Source organism: Oreochromis niloticus, linkage group LG12, assembly GCF_001858045.2.
Source record: "Oreochromis niloticus isolate F11D_XX linkage group LG12, O_niloticus_UMD_NMBU, whole genome shotgun sequence".
Lineage (NCBI taxonomy): Eukaryota > Metazoa > Chordata > Actinopteri > Cichliformes > Cichlidae > Oreochromis > Oreochromis niloticus.
The window spans coordinates 6355696-6383217 of NC_031977.2; the positions used below are offsets into that span (position 1 = coordinate 6355696).

The 27522-nt window shown below is 44.3% G+C and overlaps 1 protein-coding gene across 4 annotated transcripts in view; it reads right to left on the reverse strand.

The window, feature by feature from the left end:
* Positions 1-27522, reverse strand: part of cux2b (cut-like homeobox 2b) — a 95504-nt gene that overhangs the window by 46668 nt on the left and 21314 nt on the right. For all 4 annotated transcript variants that reach the window (XM_005472953.3, XM_019366121.2, XM_025896906.1 and 1 more), the window contains exons 2-3: positions 13398-13508; positions 9933-9980 (exon numbers count right to left, since the gene is read on the reverse strand). In XM_005472953.3, coding sequence (XP_005473010.1) covers positions 9933-9980; positions 13398-13508 — 159 coding nt within the window. The remainder of the gene's footprint in view (positions 1-9932; positions 9981-13397; positions 13509-27522) is intronic.

The window sequence follows — 27522 nt, forward strand, 5'->3', positions numbered from 1 at the left end:
TCACCCAAACACCAGTTTGACTCGTTCAAGCTTTTTTGTTATATTTTGTAACTTTGTAATATACTGTATTATTTAATTTACTTTAGCTAATTAGTGTCTCACTGTCTTGGAGCAACAGTGACCATATAATTTCCTCTTGGATTAATAAAGGATTCTGATTCTCATGTTGCATTTCCAACATGGTAGGTCATGTGGGTGCTGCAGTGGTTAACAAAGTGACTCAGTGAATGACAAACACTGAACCAGTGACACAGGCATGGACACCCAGGTTTCAATGAGGGAGGGAAGTGAGGAGCAAAGACCGGCAGTCTGTAACGTAAACTGCTGCAAACCTTGATGCTAGCAACAGAGGGCTACTAGATCATGCAGTGCCTCACAGCTTGCCACCCTTGAGGCTTCATATCCATAAACCAGTCAGAGTGCCCACGCTGAGCTTTGTCCACAGCTGGAAGGGCCTACACTGGTTCCACTGGTCTTCTTCCATTGCTCCTTGTATCTTTGTTACTGTTTATAGTGGGGACAGATGGCACCAGGATGCACTATGGAGAGCCGGTGGAGGTGCTGAGCATCATTCTGCTAGGAAGCCTTTGTGTCTGGCAATCACATGAATATTATTCTGATATGGACCACCTACTAAAACATTGTTAAAGATTATGCATCCTTTCATCCTGGCTATAGTATTGGATTCTTTCATCAGGATACTGGAAACACTATTCCCGAATAGTTTCAACGTGTCTGTCTTGGTATTCACATACCCAAGATCTCAATTCGGCTCAACATCTGTGGGAAGAACAGAAGCCCCAACTCCATACGTAACAAGACATTCTGGAATTTGCAATTACTCACAGGTCCTATTGTCACAGGTTGGCCAATTAAAAGTTTTGTCAAAGGATTAACCATTTCTTTAATTCTCCTTATCTCATTACAGTGTTATAATCTAATGTAATCTATTGATTAACTATTCATGTATCGGATTCAAATTACTGCAGCTATTATTTTAGTGTAATGAAATGTTTACAACTTCTTGGTTATAGCAACCAACTGCAGGAAAACCAGGCCACCCAGGCGGTTCTGCCGTCTCCTTATCTCGTCCTGACTGACTAACAGTGCCTCTCTGTTTGGGACTGGAGCACGGTCGAGCGCCTTCATTCCACCTGTCCTCCCGTTTGGCTGCATCTGACTCCTGTTCCTTCCTGCCAGCTGCTAGCGTCCAGAGCCAGACGACCAGCAGCTTTTTCCTCTTTGGCTGTCCCCTTAGCCCCACTCCACAAGAAGAGCTGGAACTCTCCCGCTAAATCCACAGAGACCCAATTACGGGGACTGCAGGAGAAATGACGAGGAGATGCAAAGTTACTCTGCTTTAATTGAGAATGTGTTTAACATTCTCCTCAGGCCACCGTGGCTTACGTCTCTGATGAAACACAGAGCCCTGCAGTGGGACTTTAAAACATATATCTGTTTGTGACAAAGGCAAAGCAGACTCTGATCTGTGGGCTTAAGATATTTTTGGGGGGTGGGTGGGTGGGTGTGTGTGGCGGGGGTGATTTAGGAGGTCGCATTTCCAGTAGAAAATAGGAAAAGAAACAAGGAGGTCTCTTAAAAGTGTTGGAGCTGATTTGTGATCAGGATGCAACACTTTAATGTGGGGCGTACATCAGAAGAGAGTTACTTCACTTGCAGCTGCTAGTTTTAATAGAGCCACATGTTAATTAGCATTGTAGCTAATCCCATATTAAAGAGACCCAAACTGTCAGGTCACATTATAAACAATCGGTCCTAATGTTCGTGCATGTGACATTTGGAGCTGCTATCTCTTCTAGCAAAATGTTCCCTAGGTACTAATTGGCCTACTTTACGCTGTCTTTCTTTGAATTGCCACTTTCTTTATCATTTAGGATATTAGCCTTGACAAGCATCATCTCATATACCATAGGCTCACTAAAACTGGAGATGAGGTGCATCTTTTTTCCTTCTTTTTTTTTTTTTGCAGAGGTACAGCAAAAATGGGAATAAATGTTTTATGCTAGCATGTAATACTGCGAGATCTACCTTCATGGGATATTAAATACAATTTGAAAGAAGAATAAAAAGTTCAAACACTTAGCCAGCAGCAAAGTAAGTGTAACTTTTCACCGCTTGCATTATTTAAGATAGGCTCCATCATTTTATCAATCTATCGATCTCGCACCAGAAAGATGAAAATGGAAAAATAATGAGGCCGATGAATGCTGTGTAAAGAACATCAATGTGCAAAATTTAATTATCTGTGCTGGAAAGAGCAGAGAAAATGTGTCGGCTGTTTTCTAAAACAAAAAGAAAGTGAAAAAAGGAGCAGTTAATATTTTTCCCTCTCTGCATATTTTAATTACCAGATCAATCATAACTACGTACTGCAGCACTGCAGAGAAAAGAAAATTGCAAGTCTAAATGAAAAACAATAGATTTGCTTTAAAGTCTTCACTCTTTTGAAGTCTAAATTAAAATTTCAGGTACCTTTACAAGAGCCTTCTTCAGAAAGTTATGATATTTAATTAGCGTGTTTAGATTTTGCTGAAATTAAACTTCACAGCCGAGCATCATGTGAAATGAAGACTGGTATTCCCAGGCTTCAGGTGTGGGGGTGGGGATGGTGGGGATGGTGAGGGGGGAGGCCACTGCAGATGAACAGTGGGAATTAAATCACTTCGGCACGTGAGGCCTGTGTATCCTCTGACAGAAGCTCATGTTCTTCTGACTTGTGCTGACACCGGCCTGATCCGGTGCCGGGTCTCTGTGTTCAGTGGAGTGGAGAAACAACTTTACTCCGACTGTGTCTGTGCAGCTCCGATTCTGCGCCTGAAATCAGAGAGTCGTGCCGTAGAATCGACGGAGCAGCTCTCCCGTTCCGCCTTTTTCCTCTTCACACGAGCCTTTCCTGGTTGTGCGAGCACTGATGTTTATTTCTCCTGGCACGTCCTCGCCGGCACTGAGCCACCGATTTCACACATTTTTATTGGCTAATTTGACTGTGCTCTTGCCAGCAGCTGAGAGTGAGCCAGGACTCAGAGAATCTCAGAGACAGTGCTGCTGCTGTGGTTCGTCCTGCTGCTGCTGCTGTCTGACTTAGGGTGCCTGGAGGGAGCAGATGAGGAAACAGAGGCGTTCACCTGCCTCGTAACCAGTAGCTGACCATGTTAAGACCGAGGCGAGCTCAGTCTTAGAAGCTGCCTCTTGGATTAGTTACTGTGTGCTGCTGGTGAGTGTCCAGTCAGGGATGTGATTGCCTGTCTGTTAAGGTGACAGGGGTTTAGAGGAGGGGATGTACACCCAGTCAGACATCCAATAGGAGCGCTGCAGCCGGTGCTATGCGTGCGTCCATCCTCAAACATGGCTAACATTTGCACAGCAGCGGCAGTCAGGCGTGATGTCTCTGGGCTCTGAGGTTTGTGCTGTCAGGACGGTAGAAATTAAACCTGGCACTGCAGAGCAGAATGTGCTGAAACTCATCAATTCCACATGGCTAGAGAGCCAAGTGCCTATTTATAACAACCCCCCCCCCCCCAACCTTCTCTTCTTTACCTGGTGTGCATCCCTGACTCTAAACACGCATCCATAATGATGAATACACCCAACTGGGACGCTCCGACAGGGCATCAGTCAGGACAGGAAAACAAACACGCCAACACACACACATACACACGCCATCAGATCACAGCACAGCAGAGGAGGGATAAGACTGACACTGGGAAGGCTGATGGAAAGGTTGAGGCGTCTCAGCATAAAAACACCCGGCAGAATCACAACAATCAGTCACCACACAGGAAACAAACAAGGGCAGTCAGATATATTAAACTTCTACAAAAGGCCCAATATGCAGCTGAAAGATGGTGCAGCGCTGGTGAAACGCTGCCACCCAACTACTGGGTTTGTTTATGTTGTCATTTACTGAATTAATGATATTTCATTTTAAAAAGGTACTGTCTGAGCTTCTGCCAAGCAGACGGATGGCAAATTCTTAAGCTATAAATTTGGCCAGAAAAAAAAAAATGTGCTCACCTCTGCAGACAGAAAACATGTGTAGCAAGCATATTTAAAAAGAAAACACAACCTGTATTTTCTGTTTGGATCTGCGAGGTAATGATTTCTATTTTTGTCCATCTCGTTGAAGGCTGTTTCTGTTACAGCCCTCAGTTTTATTTTATGAGAACAAACTGGTTTGGTACAAAACTGGCAGTGTTCACCAATTCAGTATTTACTTGTAGCTAGCAACAAATCACGACCTATATGAGACACCTAGAAAAACCTATTTGTCCATATCAAGCATTAACTTCCAGTTCGGGGAAATGAAGCGCTTGTCAAACTGCAGTTCCTCTAGTGGCCACTTGAGGCTATCTTTAAGGGAAGTGAACTCTCATAAACTTGCGGCTGCGGCTCTCTTCCACAGCATGTCTTTTATCCCGTCTTCCTTCTCTCACCCCAACCGGTCGCAGCAGATGGCCCCGCCCCTCCCTGAGCCTGGTTCTGCCGGAGGTTTCTTCCTGTTAAAAGGGAGTTTTTCCTTCCCACTGTCGCCAAAGTGCTTGCTCATAGGGGGTCATATGACTGTTGGGTTTTTCTCTGTATGTATTATTGTAGGGTCTACCTTACAATATAAAGCACCTTGAGGCAACTGTGATTTGGCGCTAAAATAAATAAAATTGAATAAAATTGAATTGAATAAACTTCCATGTTAAAATGACAATTACAATAAACATTTTTGGTCTTTATTACTAATGTACTTCATAGTAGGTAGATTTTTATTTTTCTCATTCATTTAAATCCTTCATAAGGCTTAAAATTTTACATTGCGCATTAACAGCATGCCCTCTTTGAGTGAAAGGTGAATGCTGACACAGCTGTATGTCTTTTTGTAACAACAAACCACCCAGGAAGTGCATGCTTTTAGGTGAGGGCAATTCTACTTTTTTCTCTTTTTTTTGACTTCAAAAGCCAAAGTTCACAAACCTGTGGGTGGCATCATCCTGGCTTTATATTAAATTTATCTGTAAATATACCAACTTAAAATTCACTTGGTGATTACAATATTTTCACATTTATTATTGTGTATTTTGTCAGTTGTGCCCACAGTACCTGGCAGATGTTACATGGGTCACTTTAAAGTTATTCCAAACAAGGATGTCGGTATAGTGCAAAAGGCTGTGCAGGTTAACCAGAAGCCCAGGTTCAAATTCGCCCCGAGGCCGTTTACTACGTGTCTTGCACTGCCCCCGCTCCAGAAAAAAGAGTTATCTGAAGCAAAAATGACTCAAAAAACAATTCAGTACATAACTGAATGCATAGAGGATACTATCTGGAAATAATCTGCTGAATAAGTTTAGAATATAAAGTGATGTGTCAACTTAAACTAGACTATCTCTAAGAAATATCAGTATCTTCAGAAAAAGGCTATTTATTCACTGCTCATGTACAGGACTTGGCATTAGACGAGATGAAGTTGCAGTGGTACAGCAGGATACAGAGCATTTGATCCAACATCCACATATAAGCTTGTTCATCTCTGATTAATCGTGATCGATAAAAGTAAACTTTAAAGTAATAGAGACTGAAACAGCGAGTGAATCGAGGTGCATTACGTTTGGCTCAAAGCAGCTTTTCTGCACTGATGTGGAGAACATGCAAGGCCATTCACCCTCAGGAGATGCAAAGGACGTAGAAGACTCGAGGAAGGTATTATCTAATGTCCAATTACACTCCCACGCCCCCTCACATCCCTCTCCCTCTTGGCTCTCCCTTCTCTCTCCTAACTTCCTTACTCTCACCTTCATTCCCTCTCCTTAGCATGAAAAGGACACAAGCGATAAACTGGGAGCAGAAAGCCGGTGGTTTACATGGCCCCGGAGCCCATTATGTTCCCCACAATAGGCTGGAGGCCTGTGCGTGCTATGAATAGGTAATGGCCTGGAGATCCTGGGCCTGGCCTGCTGCTCAATGAGCCTAAGACAGCCGAGCAGGAGACAGGCATTAGAGATACCTCGTCGGCCCAGTATGGAGCAGCCTGGTCATAGCCGGGGGGGAAGCATGGGAGGATGGGCGAGTGGGAGTGAGTAGGAGGGTGTCGTAAATGCCCCTTACATAAGGTAGGGCATGAATAATAACACAAAGGGAATATTCAGAGGTACCTGGGAGGCACAGATCTGGTTTACTGGCACAGAAATATGAGCCTATAATGTACAAAGAAATCCACACTAGCTTGCTTTTAAAACTGTACGTAGTCTACTAGCAGCTTTTTATCAGACTGTATGACTCTGCTGCTCACTCATTCCGACACCACCTTCCCAAGTTAGCCATCCACTCAAGCAATCTGTACCTAATAACCGCAAGGTTTAGCCCATGATGAAGATCTGTCTTCATTGAGCTGGAAAAGCTGTAGCGTCGCCGAGCATTTTTCCTAACGGCGCAGTCCCTCATCTATGAAAGTGCCATAGAGCCCCTCAGACAATTAGGCAGGGAAAAGCTTTATGACCGTTAGACTCACTCAGCGAGCGGCACTCTCACTGCCAGCACCGCCAGGAGCGCTGGCTCGTGCAGAAAGGTAATTATGGAGCCTCTCATAATGACACAGAGGAAGCTTGCGTCATAACACCCACAGCCTTTTATCATAGCGCTGTAATTAATTATCATCCTTTACTCTTTGATTCATTCCACTATTCATAACATATTCATACATTCAAGAGAAATTATCATTTCCTTCAGGAATTAATCAAAAAGGAGGAAAAACTGGTCGGCTCTCGATGGATGATCAAAGATTGTGGTCGTCTACCTCGCCGCGTGGAGTACGGGAGGGCAGCTCAGGGCGAGGCATTATGGGCAAAGGTCTCCACTCAGCTCTTACACTCGTGGACAAATTATCTGCAAGAAGCCTTAAACGAGGATGAAAATACAGTTGCAGAAGCTTTTAACGACAACAAAAAAAGCACTAAAGCAGATATGACGATCCAAACAACTGTTTTGGCTTTTTTATTGCACATTTCTGGTGTCGCTCTCCAGCATGAAAGGTCATATTACCAGCTCAGTCCACCTTTCCAGACAAGACACAGCAGCCATTTTGAGATGTCTTAATTCATTTGAAAAAGACCTCCGAAGCTCACACAGAAAAACAAGCAACCACAACAACAACACTATACATGAAAACATTGTCTTCCCTCACATCATCACTTTTAGCACCTCAGGGGAAGAAATGGCACAGTTAGACTCATAAACAGGTGTCCACCGGCCCCCAGCTCGCACTGCTTTAATAGCTGTTTGATGTTTTTGATGTCTAGTCAGCTCGATCGTACCTTACTGCTTGATAATGAGGGCCAATAATGATTCCTGAGCTTGAGGGGTTAATGGCATGTAACCGGCAGAGCTGCTAATTACACGTTACAAACTATTTATCAGAATCTCCATCTGCGCAAGCACCACAACTCTCATTGTGCACGCTAAATTACTCTACGGATTATCATTGTAAAGCAAGTTTCAGTAATTAGGGACCCATACTGCTGTTTTCTTTTTCCGAGAGCGCTGTCGACATCAAGAGGAGAGGAGAGAAAAATAGAATGAGTGCTTAATTTGGGCCTGATATTCAGATTGTCCGGATGTGAGGAGGAATCTGCCTCTCTCCTGCAAACATACCAGGAATCAAGGTTCATCCTGAGGGGAGTTTATACTCTAAAGTGAGAGGGAGGTGTAAATTGCACTGAGAAGCCCGCGAAGTCTCGGTGAGAGTCGGCAAAGTCTGTTTTTCCTGTATGTTCAGATGGCAGCGAGAGCTCTGAGAGAGAGAGCTGTGTGAACAGCGCGGTCCAACGGGCCCCGGCTCTCCAGCGATCGGTTATTTGAGAAATAACTGTCATATCCCTCAGCCCCAAAGGTGTGCCTGAGACCATGGAGACGTGTACCATCTCCTCTTCTTCGCCGTAAATTTTTATTAAAATTACCTTCTTAATAAGACAGTGTTCATTATAAAACCAAAAACGCCGGTCTCCCAGGGCCCTGTGGATTAATAAGGACAGCGGTGTATTTTAAGCCGTAAACTCAGCTCCTCACTGTCCTTAATCTCCTTCCTACTTCACAAGGCCAAATTAACACCTCTCCTCAGCTCTGACGGGACCTCATTAGCAAACTTCCAGGGAAAGAAAAGAGGAGAGCAGAACGAAAGGAGAAAAAAAAGAGAGAAGAGAAGAAGGAGGGAAGCGACCAATGACAGCCACCAGCTCTGGGATTAACCCTTTCTCCTCCTCCAGCTCTGCGGAAAAACTAGGTCGGCAACGTGTTTCTAATCAGTCGCCTGGTTAGTGATAATTAGAAGGCGAGATTGGACGGGAGAAGAGAGGGAAAGTGGGTGGGGAACATTGAAATGAAAAAAGAAAAGAAAGGGAACCTGTCATGTCGCAAACACTTCAAAGGAGCCGACTTCTCCTTTAGAAGTGGCATGATGAGGGTCCAAATACCAAGAGGCACTCCTCTGGGCCTCCGAACTGCAATGAGGGAGGGGAGGGAAAGGGGGGCAAGGACCCAGTTTTTTTCCTCCTCGCAAGTATGCATCCTCACACACGCACACGCAGAACACGCCGGGACTTTTCTACGGTTCACCACCTGTACAGCGCACCTGCAGGGGAGCTTCGGTCTATCCCAAACCACACAGCCAAATAAGCACATCCAACTCCAACCTTCCCTTCCACTTTCTCCCCCTGCAGCAGCAGCAGGTCGAGGTCCCACGGCTTACACTGAGGTCGAGCAGACTACTGCTGGGTAAAGTTCACAAGCCTCTGCAAGCTGTTTGACATTACCAATAAGGTCAAAGTGTATCAGAAAAACACCAGAGGATTAGATTATTATGGTGTGCCGAGTTGCCTGCTGCACCCCGCGATCAAAAAAATAGCTTTTTTTGCTCTGCAAGCTGGCTTACTTATAAATGTGCAGAACACGAGCCTGTGGTAGTTACACAAGAGAGACCAAGAGGTACCCAGAGAGGCCTGAAGCTAACATGAAAAAAAAGAAAAAAAATCATTGCTCATTATCAGCCATCTATTTTATCTACTATGAAACATCTCGAGACTCCCAGTTGTCAGACATCAATGGTGCTTAAATTAATCCTTTGGGTTCCTGTTTGCACAATAAAGATATGGAAGGGTGCTTCTGATATTTGTGGAACTTTACAGTCGGAGTAATTGAATTAGCACAGAAATCAACCACAGGGTGCTGAATGTGATAGCTCCTGCCAGAGAACACGCTTACTTGGGCATAGTCAATTATAAAGCATTAAAAAGAAGCTGCCAATAATCGCTTCCAAGAGATCTGAACAATCCATGCCGAGTGTTCTAATGTTTACCGATGATGAGGCTTTCAGGTTAGCGCTGAGCGGGAGTTTAGAAGGGGGAGAACGAGACTGGAAACATATTTGTGGTATCATTTCCATAAGCCTCTGCTTCGTGGACCATAATGCAGCTCACAAATGTGATTTATGACCTTGGTTTAATGGCTAGAGCAGAGTCTTGGTAGGTATCAGATGACTTTTTCAATATGGCGACGTCAGAGGGGGCACGCTGAATGCACCATCACAACAGGAAATGAGGGCTTGTCTCAGCCAAGAAAATATGAGAAGCCAGATATCTGATCATCTAATGGCAGATAGATGCTACTTCACTTTGACAGAAAAGGCATCAGTCAATAAGCACCAGATGAGCAGTAACATGAAAAGCACGCCATGGATTCCTTGCCCTATCAATCAAGTGTTTCTTTCCAGGAGTACAGCGGTCTGCTTTGGTCAGTGTGCTAAGCAAGAGTGTCTCCTTTCAGTAGATTATAATGTTGTGCAGACAAAGCCTCAGACATCGTCGATAAAAGCGCTGAATCTGCTAAATCCGCTGCTGAATCAGTGATCTGTAACATGCAAAAGTCGTGTGACTCACCTGGGCTTGGAAACTCTTGAGAACAGGTGCCACCATCTCCCGGACTTCCTGTGTACAGACAAAAAAAAAAAGTAAACTCTGTCTCGGCACTTTGTCGTTTTTGCACACACTCCACCTGTCTACCAGTCCCAGTGAGGCACAAACATAGGAAAGAGCACGTTAACGGATTCTGACCACAGCTTCCCTCACATTGCACGTGTGCTGCCAGTGAGTTACGTCGTAATGGGGTGTGAGTATTAGTGGTTAAACCTGAAGAGTTTGAGTGGGCATGTTTCAAAAGTGGGGCTTTCCACTAGCTAGAGATCCAGACGTGTGCGAGCTCTCGCAGCCTCAGGTAAGGGGATTGTGCTGCCAGTGGTGACAGCCTGATCCTGTCTTAAACGCCTGTATTATACTGACAAGATTACAGCAGCGCACTACAGGCTGAGATAGGCAGGCAGCATGGCAAATAGCCTGGAGGTTAATTTATAAAATATAAAAATATTCTCTTTGAATTCAGCCTACATGTCAATAGTTGATCATTTCAAAGGAAGATGATGAAAAAGGACTAAATCATATCTGTATCTCTCTTAGGTTTTGCTTTTCATGTACTCGGTTCAATCTACCTTAATTGCCATTTTGCTTTACAAAAGCAAGGTGCATCGAGGTCTCAGCACATTTTTAATGTAAAGCAGAAGAACATGAAAATAAGTGATGTCTATATAGTTTTAAGTAGGTATCAAAAATAGCCCAGAACATAAATAATGACACATGAAATTCTACATGTTGTTAAAATCTTATTGTGATGTATTAAGCGTAATGGTTAGGATAGTTTGACATCCACCCCTCTTAGTAGAATTTAGTAGCTTCTGAAAGTATGATTAGTCATTGCTCTTTCACTTTTTCTACTCTTGGTCCTGCATGATGTCAATGCAAGGGGATATCCCTGTTGTAGTCACCTGAGCCACACACCTCTGGATGTAAGAATTCAAGCCCCACCCACCTGATGTTCAAACCTCTTGTAGTCAGAAGAAAGTTTGCTTAAAGGGAGGGGAAAGGAAGCTGAAGCAGCTCGCTTCAGACTGAAGATAAGATGAGCTCAATAAAGATAATATTTTAACTGTGAATTATGCAAAGCTATTCAGGTCCAAGAACACAAATATGGAGCTAGAAAATGAGCATAACGGGTCCTGGTTAAATAAGACATTTTTAGTACCTCTAAATAATGACAAGATAGAACTGATCGTAAACAGATCCCAAGAAATATTACAGCTAACGTTCGCTTCAAATGACATTCACATTCCAGTACTTACACTGGAAGATGCATTGCTTGTGTTTAATAGTTTCTCTCGGTCGTGCTAACCACAAGGAGATCTCATATCTGACTACACTGTAGTTAATGCAATGAAATTTCATTAAGGAAAGCTATTCAGAACTGGTTCCAGATTGTCCAGTTCATCAGAATCACATGGCTCCAAGTGCATCACTCCTTTTTACCAGTGTCAACATGTTTCTTTTGACAGCTACATATTGAAAAATAATCAACATTAGCTTTTAATAAGTGGGGCACACCTGAATCAAATACATCGCTTTTTTTCTCCTTTAGTTTCTACACTGTGTTCAAAACTCTAACATAACAAAACTGTTTTGTTGTGGCTGAACTAAGAAGAATCAATAGCAGTATTGGTATCATAAAGTCTTATCAATATCTATCGCCAGTCCTCATTCTACGGCAGCCCTGAGAGGTCAAATGCATTGCAACTTAAGAAAACGTCAGCATGTAGAAAAGCTAAAAAAAAAAAAAACTACACACACAAAACACAACGGAAAGAGAAAAGATAAAATGCAACTCAAGTGTTTCTGTGGAGACGATAACGTGACGGAACAGCTGCGAAAGTGACAAGCTAACAATAAATGGCTAATAGCAAACACGTAGCTACAGTATTACATGAATCATGTGACTTTACCTTTATCTTTTCTCCCTCACGGCACTGATTAGTCCTTCTTTTAAGCGTGTCTCAGCGCAATCCTTCACATGTTTTGGTTTCTGTCACTTCTGCAGCTGTTTTGTCACCTTAATGCCCCCCCCCAAAAAAAACAACCCCAAAACATCTGTTGTGCTTTGACTCTCAGGGCCACCGTATCATTCGCTTTAAAGTCTTAATTAAGGAATCTCGTCAGTGGCAAACAACAACTTCAACATTTAAATTTGACTTTGGCTTAAGGTAGACATTTTTTGTGTGTCCCTCAACAAAAAAATCTAAGAATTACAGATTAACTAGTAATTAAGAAATAAAATAAAGAGGAAAAATAGTGCTGGTGGCAAGGCAGCAGCGGAAGGAAGTAGCAAGAGGCTATATGAAAAGATCAATGCAGAGTCAGTGGTCCACACCACTGCAGCTGAAGACAAACAGTGGATGAAAAGAAATACAAAGCTATGAGATTACGTGTGAGATTATGGCTAAGAAGCTAAAAGGGCCTGCTTCATCACTCTAGCCAACTATAGGGATGCTACTTGTATGTTAGCCTAGCTTTGGAGTAAAATACACAATTTATCTGAGCATCTGTTTACACTTTTTTTTAGCATGAGCACATTTCATGTTTGTGTACAGCATGTGTGTAAACATATGTTGAGAAATAGCTTTGGTAATGTGTATATGTAATAATATTCTAATTAGCCATGTGCTTGGTTATGGTAATTAGCCATGTGGAGCTTTGTTTTAAGAGACTGCAAAATATGCTAGTCTAGTGAAAGCTGTTAGAAGAGAGTTCAGGAAAAAAATGAACTGAAGATACATCAGACTAATGGAGTTCACTTGTTGTTAAAAGAAAGGAAAGTAGCTGCTTTGATAGCTCAGTGTATTGTAACATAGAACCAGAGACAAAGTAGTGAACCCTAACAGGCGTGATGGTGCAGAGGGGGATGCGTCCTAATCAGCATTCATCACATTGGTTAGTCAGAATCCCTTTCCTTAATGGGTTTGGAGAGACACCTGTTCCTGATCCATCACATAAACCTGGAGATATATCAACATCAACTGCCAACTCTGACACCAAGATAACTTTTTCATAAAGTGGTGCTTTAGCTTTGGAGTTGAAAGCAAGCAGCACAGTCGTGCATACCTTTTTTGCAAATGAGCCCCCTCACCTCTCATCGCACCGAGCCAGAGGCTAATACTGCAAGGCCTCGGCATTTAAATATTAACTGATCTACTGGAAAGGGGAAGGGAGGAGGCTAACCCTGATTTCTCGCAAGTGCTGCGCACTGTTAACGTACAGTATGCTAATGCAGGCTTTACAAGAGAAATAAACAATTCCCTGTTCAAAAAGGTATGTGCGGGGGCTTGAGCAGCTGCAGTGATGCAGACAGTCAGTACCTGCTGAGGTGAAGATGAGCAAAATGACACATATAGTTGAAATAATGTAGGGGGGGTCATATGTGTGTATGTGTGAGAGAGTGTAAGGGGGGGGCGGTGCCAGACTCACCTCAGGGACATTTCTCTTGAACTCTCTGCTCAGCTCTACCAGGTGCTTGTGGGAATGTTCACTCTCCTCTTGACGACCCGCCAGTTCAGACGCTACAGAGTTTAGCTCCCTCTACAAAACACACAAAAGACAGACAAACGGTGAGACGGGGGGAGAGAGAAACAGAGCGAGACAGAGAGAGAGAGACGGCACTTTAGGGAGCCGGCCAAAGCTCATCCAGTAAAGCTTAAGAGTGTACATAAATAAAAATACACTGCTGAATATTAACAATGTAATCCTTCATGATCTCACAGCAGTAATACTTACAGCTAGCCCTGGCCCATAAATAATTAAGCCAAAATAAATCCAATGCCTACAGTAGCAGAAGGCCTTTTAGATAATCAGTATTTGAAATAATCAATACGCTTGCAACGGCTATAGAGCGCCAGTGAGCGAATGGGGTGAGAGGGTGAGAGAGAAAGGGAGAGAGAGAGGGGGGGTGTCACGTGTTAAGGCCCAATAACCTGACAAACACCCTTATAAACAAATGGAGCTTCCTTCTGAAATGAGTGGCTGTTTTTTAAGCCCGGCCGAGACCTGATTCAAACACACGAGCGCCTCACATGCTGTAGTAATTACCACAGGTCAGATCTATTTTCAGCCTCTTTTCCATCTCTCTCCCCCATCGCCCGCACCAATCTTTATATTGATCCCGCTCAGATTTTCAATACGTGACAGCAGCCTCCATAGCTTTAAACCACATTACCCTTTTTGCTACAACAACGGGCCCCAATCGCTATTCCATTAATGTCACATCGGTTGCTTACATATCTGTAGTCATAGCAAAACGAGAGCTCCACCCTGCCGACATGTCTGATCCGCTATGCAAAGCTGCCTGTGCAGCAGGCCCCTTCATCAGAACCTTGCATTCACCGTGGACTCAGCTGCACCACATGCCATCCGCAAATCCAATATTATCGATCAGTCATCCAATTCCCGGCTCTTTCAGCAAACAGAAAAAAAAGGGAGAAAGCAGATTCTAACTCTGCTTTCCTACACCGAGCAGTGAAACAGACAGCAGTGTATTCCTCTTAGTTTGGACTGTGATTATCAGTAATTGACGAGGATCTTCTTCTCTTGTAACTGCTGGGTTACAATATAAAAAGTGGAGTAGGGGATTCAATTACCACTGCGAATTTATATATGACGCCGGGAAATTAAATTGACTGTGTTTTAATTAATCTGCAGTCTTACTTAAAGGCAATTTAATAAATCATAACACGACGAGGAGGAGAGGGAAAAAAGGCAGATAATGGAAGGATGAAGCTTCCAACCAGCCGTGGCCTCGTGGGATGGTGACAGCCTGTCGGTCGGAGAAGCGGTCTGTTAATTGAAGGGCTGCTGGTTCAAGTCCCTGGACTGACGAGTCAAAAAGGGGCTAAAGTAGGAATGAGTGCACTGTCTTAGGCGAGATGCTACACACTGAGACTCTAATGCCACAACTTTACCAATTAGTCTACAAGAAAGGTACCTGACTGATGCTATCGCCTTGGCAGTAAAAGTTTGTTGTGACAGCATGCAAGCCTTGAGGACATTTACAACCTTGGCGCTGTATTGGCCAAGGTCCATGTTCCTGAGATGTAACGAGCAGCGTCCAATGTCAAAGCTACAGCTTTAATGCCCATCAATCCACCCCAGGATCCTCTACAGGAGGTTATATTAAACTTATCCTACTAACCCTTTCTTCTCCAACCGTCTCAGCCTATAAAATGTTCCACACAAGTCCATTTAAATGTTAGGTCTGGCATTATTGTATGTCACACAAATATAACAGCATTTTATTCTTTCTGACTTCCTGACTCTTTCATTGGCGTTCAGCCTCAATGCAACCCACTGAATCTTTAAATTTGTTCAATCAAAACAACACTTTAAGTCATTAAAAGGTTAAAAACCATACAACTAAGGATGATACATCAGTCCAATATCACTATCAGCCCAGTTGACATATGCAATGAAACAAGCGAAAGCCAAGCTGAGGCCTAAAACTTTCAATTTAACTTTTTTTGGTTGCCCTAAAATGTAAAAAATAAAAATAAACAGATTTAATTCATGCAGCTTTGTTTATTTTCTATAGATGTTTAACTTGAACTGTCGAACTGTGTGCAGTTGTTGAATTATAGTAATTTAATAACAACGCACATGGATAGTCATGTGTAACATGTTTGTAAATGATTTCATTTCTGATAAAAACTTCACTGACTTTACAAGAAATCAGTGATCGATCACTGAACACAGAGTGTTATTGCCACAGGCTAAAGACGGAAAAGTCACAAGCATCACTACAAGGGGGCAAATGTTCCTGACTGGCCAGGTTGCACCTCCAGGCATGTGCTGCTGTGCTAAGTTGCAGTTTTCCGCTCATAGCCAAGAGGTTTGCTAGATGAAGATTTTCAGCAAAATAGTGAAGTTTACAAATATTGGAAATATTGGAAAGTCTGGTTGTTCTCGACTGTATCATTGCTTGGCTGTTTTTGTGGCAGCAGCCATTCTCTGTCAGCGTTTTTGCTCATTTTTCCCCATATGCATCGCATATTGAGATTGATATTTATCATTTGTGTCACTTTAGCAATGGTGGTGTATATGCAACATATAAACCAATGGCCAACTGAACAGATTAGGTGCATGCAAATAAAGAAATAAGACGAGCTAGAAGATACATAATGCAATACGGTAAGTCAGATTAATCAAGTGTAGTTTTGTCTTTTAAGGGAGACTGCTAACAATACGAATAATAGACACTGCCACCCATTTTATTCTGGGTCAGTTGTTTTCATATCTCACTGTGGGGTTTTTTTTCTATGTGTGTGTGGGTCTGTGTGAAATTGCTTTGCATAAATACAAAAAAAACTAAAGAAAAACTTAAACTGCAGCAATGCAATGTGTAGTTTTCAAGTAACGACAGGTCAAGTTGAAGTCAATCACGCCTAAAAGACTGCGTGCCTTGTATTTATACCAAAGACCAACGTAGCATGTTTGAACATCTACCCTTGTCAAAGCGTTCCGATATTTATGATACGTTTGGTGAGAGGGAAATGTGTCTTTCCTTGTAAATCGTGCTGTCACAGAAGGGAAAAAAAAGAAAAGAAAAAGGGCATGGCTGTACAGGATAAGGCGACAGGACTTTATAAATTCCTGTTAGTCCTCACAGTCCATCTGGGATGAGCCTTCCTGGAGATTAGAGAGTCGGCTTTCAGAAGCCGGCCAACCTCCACTAGATTCAAATGGCCCTAGACTGGCTAATCTTGCCAAGAGAAAATTCCTCAAGAAGTGACTTTGAGTGGATTTTATAAGTACTTAAGATATAACAGTGTGGTTTTTCTGAGTCTGCCTGTGCGTCAGTGGCTTCGCCGTAAAGCTGGGCTCACTTTTATTGCAGCTCAGCTGATGAGAATGGTGGATACTCATGCAGTATGCAAGTCAAACAGTGCAGTCATTATGGCACGGTTATTTTGAAAGCATCCCCACAGTTTCTAGACCATTACGAGGGAGGGGAGCCTGGGCAACAGCCCATCAAATGAAACCTACTGCCTGTCTTTCTGGAAAGAAGTGAGGCAGAACAGACGGTTTGCTACTTTGGTTGTCTTGTTCAGACTGATGATGGGAGAAACTCACAATATAGTGTTGCTGAAATAGCAATGCTATCTCTGGAGACAAAAAATACTGAGGAAGACTTTTCCTCTGCTTCCTAATCAGATGTGATCCGTTTCAACCTACAACCAGGGGACCTTCAAGATCCCTGATAAAATTCACTTATCTCCCTTCATTATGTTGGGCTTCATCCTTCACAGGATCAATTGCATGAACATGTAGATTTCCTCGTCTTAAAAAAAGAGGAAGAAAAGGCAAGTTGCAACAAGCTGTGCAAAGAGGAGTTTCTCAGTAATCATTTGACAGGTTTTAAAAAGGGCGATTGGGACCAAATTTTCAGTGTGTGGCAGTCAGGTCAATACAGAGCTCCTGTCATTAAGCCTCTGCCAGTCAAACATCCAGCCATAATTGATGAGTTTCCCCTGGGAGGGCGGAGCTGTCATTGGGACCAGAGGAGGCAGGAAAGAGGGATTTTGAGAATGGAACCAGTCCTGGTGTGCGCCCATCGATACGCGAGGAGAAGGCAATCTTGGTGACTTCTGACTCGAAAACAAAGAGCAAGAAAGAAGGAGCTTAGTGGTTTTAACAGGCTAGATCTGCACCCTATTGGCAGTCTGTAAACGGACTAGTGGCTCAATGACCAGCTAAACACAAGGGAAGGAAAAAATAGCTGTGAAACCATGACTCACATATCCTTTGGCTTACAAAAGCAGACTGTGGCCTTCTGACACTGACCAAAGACGGACCCCATAGTGGAGCCATCAGATGATATGATAAAGCAGCTGTTTATACTACATTAAGAGGTCTGAGGTTTATGCAAGCGTGTTGCAGCGAAGGCTGCAGGCACAGATCCTTTCAGACTCCATAGTGTGAGAGAAGCAGGCAAGAAACTGGAGGTTAGAGGTGGCAAGAAATCTGACAAAAAAAAAAAAGACAAAGTGAGCTGTTTGTAGAGTATGTTATGTTTCTTTAAATGATGATTCTAGGCAAAGGGAAGTTGGATAAAAGCTAATTAACACAATTGTTCTTGACAAAAAAAAAAAAAAGTGGAGCAAAAATGATGTGCTGTAGCAATCTGTGCAAGCAGGAATGTTTTAGGTAAAATCCGGGACTCACTAATGTGTTATGTTAGAGTAGATTTGACATTGATTCATTAAACCTAGCTCATCTTGATTACATCTGTGGTGGTAAGCTATTTTCTGGCCTTTCACAAAGACAAGCCGTGGTGGAAAATGTTGACAACTGTGCAAAAAAAAAAAAAAAAAAAAAACTAGCAAGGTACTGCATTGAGGTAGACTGAGTCAAAATCACTATTGTGTGCAGTGGGCTTGGACAGCACAAATTAAAGAGGGAAAAAATAGGAAGGAGGAGGAGAGAGGGGAAAATGCAGATGGGGGTATTATTTTTCTTTTTGTATCCCATCTAATTGCAATCATAGGCAGATGTCTGAAAGTGTGACAGCATCAGCAGAATTGCTGCTGAGAGCACAGAATCTTTGTCTAAAAATAATCAGACATTCTGTGTGCTGCTGTTTGTTATAATGGTAATCGATGCTGGAGGCTTTGAATTCCATCAATTTATAGATCCACTCTGTTCTGCCTGGTGACTGTACTGCCTCACAACCCCCACCGCATACGCACACTGACACAACAACACACACTCTTTGCACGCAAGGTCTTGCACAAAAGAGCGGTTTGGCACACATGTGTGCGCATAGACACATGTGCGCTGACATCTGCACACGGGGGGCTGCAGCGAGCGAGGCAGAGCGGGGACCAGTATGTGATTAAGATAAGTGTAGTTCCCTTTCATACTTTCCTTATCGCTTCTCATTCTCTGTGAGGCACAAGATTGTCCATAGCAGCCTCAGATTAGCCCCGCATCTGAGACGCCACATTCGAGAGGGCAGACTGATCAATAAATCAAATCACTACAATCAATGGCCCCAATCACTGCAGTCTAGTCTGGCCTCAACATTATGATTGGCAAACGCTCCCAGCCGCTAAGGGAGGAGGGAGTGGTTTGGCTGAAGGGGTTAGAGGAGCTCGGGGAGAGGCGCACGTTGGCGCCTGTCCATATGAAAGATCCAAAATGAACTCTTATCTGGCCTCCTTGAGCTGAGCATCAGTTAAGCGCACAAACAAACAGTGTGTGTCTATGTGGGTGCTGGAACGCCCAGACAGACCTAGCAGGGAGGAGCTTCTGACCTCCGCGACCCCACACTTGGAATGTGAGCTGAGCATGCAGCTTCTGACAGGGATGCTGTGGGGGGGCGGGATGCTATCACCTGGCATCCCCCTCCATCTGTTTATCCCCCGAACTGATGCTTCGTTAGTTTTGCTCTACATCATTTCATGTCACCATCACACTGCGGTTTAGCCAAACTATCCGAGTGCATTTAGCTCCGAGTTTGTTTAAACAACTGTGAGTGCCACATGGGGTGGAGCTTAACCCAAGATAAAGATTTAGAAAAAGTTACAAAGTATACGGTCTACCCACAAAAATGATACCTAAATATTGTTATGAAGAGGTCTGCACTGAAAATCTGCCAAACACTGACTGCCAACGGCTAATTAAAGAGAAATAAGGGGCAAATAAGCAGCTTCCACACACAGCAATTTGCATACAGATCTGTTAGGTAAGGTAACACAGACTTGCCTCAACTATATATTCAATTCAATTCATTTTAGTGAAAAATCACAACAACAGGTAAATACCCTACAAAAATACAGACAAAACCCCAACAATCAAACGACCTGCTATGAGCAAGCACCCGGTGACAGTGGGAAGGAAAAACTCCTTTTTAATAGGAAGGACCCTCCAACACAATCAGGCTCAGGGAGGGGCAGCTATGTGCCGTGACGGGTTGGCAGTTAGCAGAGGAAGACAGGACAAACACGAATGTCTGTGGGCAATAAATCTGTTAAACTGTCATCTGTAAAGACAATTTCCTTGTTTTCATGGAAAAAAAGGGAGAATGAGTGACCACAAAAAAATAAAGAAGAGAGAGAATAAAGCATCAGCTATCAGCCAAATCATAATTTTTGTATCTGCCCAGAAAATCACAATCCATGCCTATTTCAGTCAGAGAGCTCATATTTGAATTTACTGATTTATTAAAGCAGCAGAATATAGCAAGAATTCTGAGATCATCTCTTCCCAAAAATATGACACACGTAGAATCTAGGACGTGATAAGTAATTATCCCCCAGAGCCCACAGGTGAATGCTGGGGTAGTGGAGGGGCAGCAATGCAGGACAGCAGCAGGCCTGACGTGTCTGAGGAGGCGATAGGCAATTCTGCAGCTTAAACAGACTTCGAATGATATGAAGACATGATGCGAGGCCTGTTGTTCCTCTCCTTTTCCCTTGCCATTGCCTTATTACATTTGTGGGAGTAGAGTAATCACAGGATTGGAGGTTTGATCCCATGCTCATTGCGCACGTCATATAAAAGCGTACAAGCTGCAGCAGCTGAAAAATGCTGCAGCAGTCACGCAGGAACTGTGTATAATAAGGATGTGTGCTCCGAGTGTCCAATAAGTCTAGAAAAACACTAGAAATTCCACTCCTTTCACCTCCTCTGATACATTTTCTGTCTCCTTGTGAGGTCCTGACACTGAGGTTGGGAACCCTAACTCCGTTCACAGTGCAGCAGCAATGCTGACTGCATCGTGCATAAACAGGTAAAGGTGTATAGTGTACAGACTGTGTGAGGACTTAGCGGCGAATGGGGAGGGAAAATAAATAAATAAATGTTTTTAAAAAATCACGTTTCATTTTGACACCTCGCTCAACTCTGGACTGGAAAGTCTGATAAATCATCCAAAATAATTAATCCCCAGTCAGTCAGGCTGTCTTCAAACAGCATGCTAAATCTTACAAAAGGAAGGAGAAGCGCGTGAGCGTTACAACCATCAGCAAAAGGTGTGACTGGTGTTGTCAGCCATTATTCGTCATACCCTGCTTCATTTAGAGAGTTTTTGGCGCCTGATGCGCCAGAGCACAGCCTACTTGTCAACACTTCTCTCTCTTTAAATCCAACATGCACGCTTGGACACACATGTACACACAAACACAAGCTTTTTTTCCTCTTTTTTTCACACTAATGCACTGGTAATTCATCTTAGTATGACCAGGGAGGCCCTAATTCCATTTATTGTCAAGTCTTATTCAAAAATAGTATCAAGAGGTATCATGAAAACATCTTATTACAGCTCTTTCAAACAATCCTGTATCCACTCTGAAACCAATGAATAACTTTAAATGCCCTCCAATTAGAAACTTCAAATTACAATCCATGACTGAGTGCTCCAAACGAAGGCCAATTACAACACCTTATATATCATCATTAAGGCCGAGCATTGTTCTGCTCCTTTCAAACTCTGTGGTTACAATCAGGGTGTCTATTGTCATTGTGTTGTACATGCAGGGTGACTAATTACACAGTCCTATGATTCATTAGCAGACTAGTGGGTTGAAACCTGAGCGAAGACACGATAACCTCAGTCGGCCAAAATGATCGGCTCAAATGGAGATGTGAATATGAAAGAGCAACGGGGAGGTGTTACAATAGTTGAGAATTAGAAAAAAGAGAGAGAGCCCGGTGCTTCAAACACAATAACCGTCCAAAATAAGTTGGGGGTTTTTTCTTTTCTGGGGTATGCGTGAAAAATTAGGCGAGCGGCAACAGTGTCGCACTTAAATAAAATTGGGGACAGGTTTTGCTTTCTGGTTTCTAATAACTTTCAAAGTGGAAACAGAGGAGCGTGCTGCGGGGGACTCGTTCCTGTGAAGCTTCACCATTGAGGTCAGTTTGCACGAGAGGAGGAAGGCTCCGCAGACGCAGCCATCGCTGCCGTGGCCCACTTTCACCTGAAACGACGAGCTGCAGCGATGCAACACAGCTAACCTGCGATTGTTTATTCTCTCTTAAGAAATGTCAATCTGTTCGCTCTCAGGTGTGCTGCTCTTCCTCTTGTTTTTGTTGTTTTCTCTACCCCCCACCACCCCATCCTCTCCGTTTTCCCTTGTCGATTGCGGCGAGATCAAAGCGAAGCCGCTGGAAGAATCTGAATATTTCAGGTGTGGAGAGAGGGCTGCGTTTCACACCACCTGTGTAGCGCCGAGAGACGGGTCCCTCCTCTCGCTCAGACTCAGTTAGTGGGGCCCCTGGGGCCCGGCGACATAAACCGGGGCCACCTGTCTGAGAGAGAGGGAACACTCCCTTTACCCTCCCTCTCGGCATCACACTTTCATTTTACAGCATTTGAACCAAAAATAAATGAATCTAAATAGAGCGGTGAGAGTGGGAATAAAACCGGAGCTGACAACAAGCAGCCGAGAGCTTTGAGCTCCGTCACAAAAGGCTCGGGGAACTGGCAGGCGAGTTCTGTTGTCACAAAATGGGAGCAACCACTTGAAAGGCCAGTTTATACTTCAGTCGCTTTAAAATTTGCCCTGTTGTGCAACAGAAGGTAGCGCTCATATATTAAATGATAAGCTCGGTCAGGAGATTGTTTCCTGCCGTAATACGGCGCACAGCGTAGAGCAGGTCTGTGGGATGATTCTCATCACATCGTCAGGGCCACCATTTCTGACCCAAAGCAAATAAAAAGCATCCCTGATGTCTGCACCAGCTTCGCCAGTTTGATGTAGCCTCTCTCCTCGGAGGGCCGTGCGCCTCGACACGTGTGCAAGTGCAAGCGCTCGCCAACGTGCGCGTGTTGTGCGGACGTGTGCTCAGGGGGGCGTGGAGGAGGTTCCACGCTGCCGGTTTCCAGCCATGTCTCTCAAAAGGGCCGTAAAGTCTTTACAGCAAATTCCTTACATTCATCTGTGTCAGAGCGCTCGGCACACATTAGGCGTTTACACGGGAGGAAACACAATCTATTTGATGCTACACTGCCCACACGTCCAGAGCCCTCCTCCTCACGCTGGAGATTCACAGTGTTTAACTTCCATTTCATATTCTGAACAGGCAGGCAGACAGGCAGGCGAGTGCGGGGAATGGACTCCATCTTGCTGTAAATCAGCGTTTAAACAGCCGACTAAATGTAATCTGGAATGAGTCAACAAGAGGGCCCGCTCAAGATATTTGTTTTTATTTATTCTGGAATGTGCAATTGATTTTTGTTGTTCTCCCTAATGATGTATGCAAACGGTGTACTGAAAAAAGTCACACTTCTTTTCTTTTTTTTGCCCCCCTCCGCCGCCGCCTGATGCTGCTTCCCATCTTTTAATATCAGGGATACTTATGAGAACAAGTGGAGGTTAATCTAGGGAGCGGGTCATAGCCAAGCGGCTCTTTGTAAATGTCAGCTGGGAGATCCGGGCCTCTCTTATTACCACACTAAACCAACACGGCTGACGGCTCCAAGACGGATGTGTGACTCGGAGGTGTCTTCCCCCTCCGCCCCTGCTTCTCGCCACCATCACGGACCGAACCCATCCCAGAAAACCTTATTAATCAATCGATTTATCGCCATAAATCAGGCCAGGCTTTGATTGTATCAGCAAGTCCATGCGATCAATCAATTAGTCGGGACCTAGCGGCCCAATTTGCCTAAAGAAAGATGAATGCTTCCCCGCATCATCCATTTGGCTGTCCGTTTACCCATCAAACACCGCTGCTGTTGACTCCCAGGCCCAACGTGCATCCTTTTATTGATTTCTGCAGATTAAACTTGCAAAAGAATCAAAGGACACTTAACTGACTGGGAATTATTCTGCCTTCATTTGTAGTGAAGTATGTTCTGTGCCGTCTTTTGATGGTGTCGCCTCGTATCATCAAAAACAAGTGTAAACATTAAATTCCAGCATGCACAGCTCTTTTGAGCAGACCGAAGTGACAGCTACAGAGGATAATGCTCATAAGTAACTGGGGGAAAAAAATAAAATAAATGGGGCACAATGGGACAAATCATGGATTATTAGTAGTCAGCCCTACCCAGGTTTATATGGCAAGGCAAGGGGGAGTGGGGGGAGCTGAGCTAGGAAACAGCTGGGTGAACAAACAGCGGAAAACATATGTGTAATGACATATTTGTTTCATATTTTATCCCAACTGTGAATTCCAATCCACATTGTGACACCAGCTGCCTCGGTCCAGTGCCTCCCATCTGCAACTCTGTGTCAAGACGTCTCCCAGGACGGGCTGCGAAACTTCGGGGACGACAAAAAAACCGACAGGAGCAAGTAGAGCACGACAGAGTGGGCTCCCGGAGCCTCGGTGTGCTTCTCCCCGAGCGGCAGGTTGGAATGCGGCAGACTGCGGCGCTGCCATGGAGAGGAAAGAACGCCCGGACTCCCCAGAGAGAAAATCTGTAGGGGCATTAGGGCCCCACCAGACCTGGTTCTGCTTCACACCCCTAGATCCTGCGCTGTAACAGCCAGGGGGAGGGTGCCGCAAAGCTATCTGCCGGGGCTTTACAGTGCTGCCCAATCTCCCCAAGACTCACCATGTAATTAGAGATAAAGACAGAGGGCTCGGCTACTCAACCTCAATTCTCCCAGCTTCACACACGGCTGCCCACCCATAGCCCCCCCAAGAGGAAACCCCACCACACTGCCACTACATCAGCAGCCGTGTACGCTAGCTGTCTACAAACTCCATCATCTCCCGACCGAGAGTTCCACACACTAAACATTTAAGACATTACGACGTACCACTACACGATCGTGACTGACTGCCGTTCAAATATGAAGTATCCTGGAGTTGTACAACGGCAGAGTGCTTTTTTTTCTTCCTTCGACGCCATACTCCACATATTATCTGTACTGAAGAGGATTCATATTGTAAAATTTTCTCAGGTAAACAATAACCACGGTAAATAAGTAATTTTTCTTCATATCTAAAACTTCATCCAGGCAAGGCAGAAAAATTTAGAGGATATAGCAGAGGAGGAACTCTCGAGTATATTCAAGAAACATAAAATTATACTATGGAAGGATCCATTATTCATCTCAGATACATTTTTCATTTAAGAGTGGGCTGGATATGAGCAATGATGAATGCATCGCCCAGGATGCAATTTGTATGTAAAATAACAGAAGATTACAGAATATGTTTTAAGTGCAAATGCAGTTTGTTGCCATCTAAGTAGAAAATGCATTCCTACAAAAAGGAATAAGACCTGAGCCCCATGATGCTCCCTCATAAAAATCACTTAGCCCATAGCTAGGCCCCTCGCCAGTCCACAGAGCGGGTTACAATGAGAGGCTCAAGTGATGAATGAGCCGACTGGAGTAGATTTTCATTCATATAATATACACTACCTCTTGGCGTGCCATTTGAAAATGTGGGGATAAGTAAACTGAATTACTAAGACTAATTCAACTCGCATCCAGCTCAGCAGCACACTTCCTTGAAATCCGCCCCTCCACAAGCGAACGCACACGGCGTAAACACGGCGTCTATGCACAAGCGCGCACAAACATACAAGAGCGTTTCGCTGCCTGCCAGGCATCCACATGTTCCTCTCAGGACTCGCTCTCTCCTCATCAGCTTCACTCGGTGCACACCGTCTCAATTCAGCGCATCTCAAAGACACACAAAGAGCCTTCCCCAGCATTCACAGTACAAAGATTGAATACAGGCCCCTAACACAAGACATGCCCACCACAGAGCATGTAATACAACTCATTACTGGGCACGCAGGGTGGAGAGGGCTGTGATGGGAGAGACAAGCACAACAGGGAGAGGATGGGGGGTAGGGGGAGCCTCTTACACCAACATCTCCATCTTTCTTCACAACTAGCAAAGCTCTAAAACAAAAGCTTAATAACTAAAGCCACCCGTGTTTTTCCATGGCGGTGGAATTGCAAGAAAAAACAGAAATACTGCTCACACTCTGGGTGAAATTCAAACAGCCTGAAGGCCACTGTGTGCCTGCTTTACATGGTGGATAGCATTCAGCTCTGAATTGTAACTTCCCCTGCTGCCTCTGACCCACAAGCAAACCACTGTATGTCCAATCACAAAGAGACAGGGGGACAGTGTATCTGGGTCAGCCGCATTGATCTGAGCTCTGGGGTCAGGTTTTTGTGTGCGGACGAGAGGGCACTAGGTTTGGCTCCGTGCACGCAGAGCCAAAGAGAGGGTGCCATGTTTATCAAGGTAGGCAGCGAGGAAGGAGGACAGCTAATCCACCACTGCACGCAGCCTCGTGGACTTTCCGTAACCTCGGGGCAATCGCATGACCTGAGGCGAGGCATTACACACATTAAAAAGACATGAACTTCAGAGCATTGGAGTTTCAAGCACGCGATCAATGGGGCCACAGGTGCAAACATTTTCTGCACTGCCAGTGGAATGCCCTTTTTCCACCCCCTCTCATAGGATTACACTGGAGCCTGTTTTTGCACTGTGTTCATGTTAATGTCAGCAATAATAAAGACCTGCAGCACAAGAAACAATAAAAAAAAAAAAGCGTGAGCTGGAGACAGCTTTTGGAGGTGGGCTGGAAGCAGCGCGGGGAGTCGGGAGCGAGGGCAGGATGTGAGGAGTATGTCAACTTCTCCCTGTCTGCTCCCCGTGTTCGCTCGCTTCAGACTGAGGGGAGCAAATGGGCCTAATTCACACTGGCTATGTGTGAGTGTCTCTGCTGTCTAGCAGCGTGAGAGGGAATTAGATCTATGGTTTGTAGCCTTCATCCCTTCCCAGACAGACTTGTTCCGGCTCAGAGGCGCTGCCTAATCCGCACCTCTCTCCCGCTTGCACTCCCGGAAAATGACTTCACACAGCTGCCTCAAACACCCAACGCAGCAATTCTCGTCTGACTGAACTCCCCCCTACTCAAAAAAAAAAAAAAAAACTCAGCAGACCTCCCATAGCTCATTTAACATACCAATTCATCCCCAAAGCCCACCCTACCCCCCTCCTTTTAGGAGTTGAAAACAACAAGGAAAACAACTAGAGCCCCACTTGATAATTTAAGGGCTCTTTTCTCCAGAGAGCTGTCAAATTCAGCGGTATACTGAGAGGAATTCAAAGTGTGAGGAGGTACCCTGAGTGAGCAGTAGTTGGTTTATAGGATGTCTGTGACTCACCACGTATTTTTTTTAAAACATGTAGGAATTTGAGTCACCTGAGGTACCAATTCAGCTCTTCCTCGAGCCAGTCTTCCTCCATCTATGTACCCATCCCCATCAAGTGGGTAAGAAGTGAATTAAAGTGAATGTCAATTCACAGCGAGGGCTCTGGGAACACAAAGCCAAACGAGTTCTCACATTAAAACCCAGATCTTGGCCAGGTGGATTCTTGTAGTTGTTGTCAAGGACACAATCATACTAGATAGGGCCGGGCTGCAAGAGGGCTGCTCCCAGGCACAGCGGCCTATGGAGGGTAGCTCTGGATAATAGCGAAGGCCACTCAGACAAACACTCCAGCCTTGAGGACAGGAAACGGGGGGAGATCCTTGTTATAAAGCCCAAGTCTATCTCCTAATGGCTTTTATCTGTTTAAGAATACCCCCACCTACGCAGTGACGCCTTACACT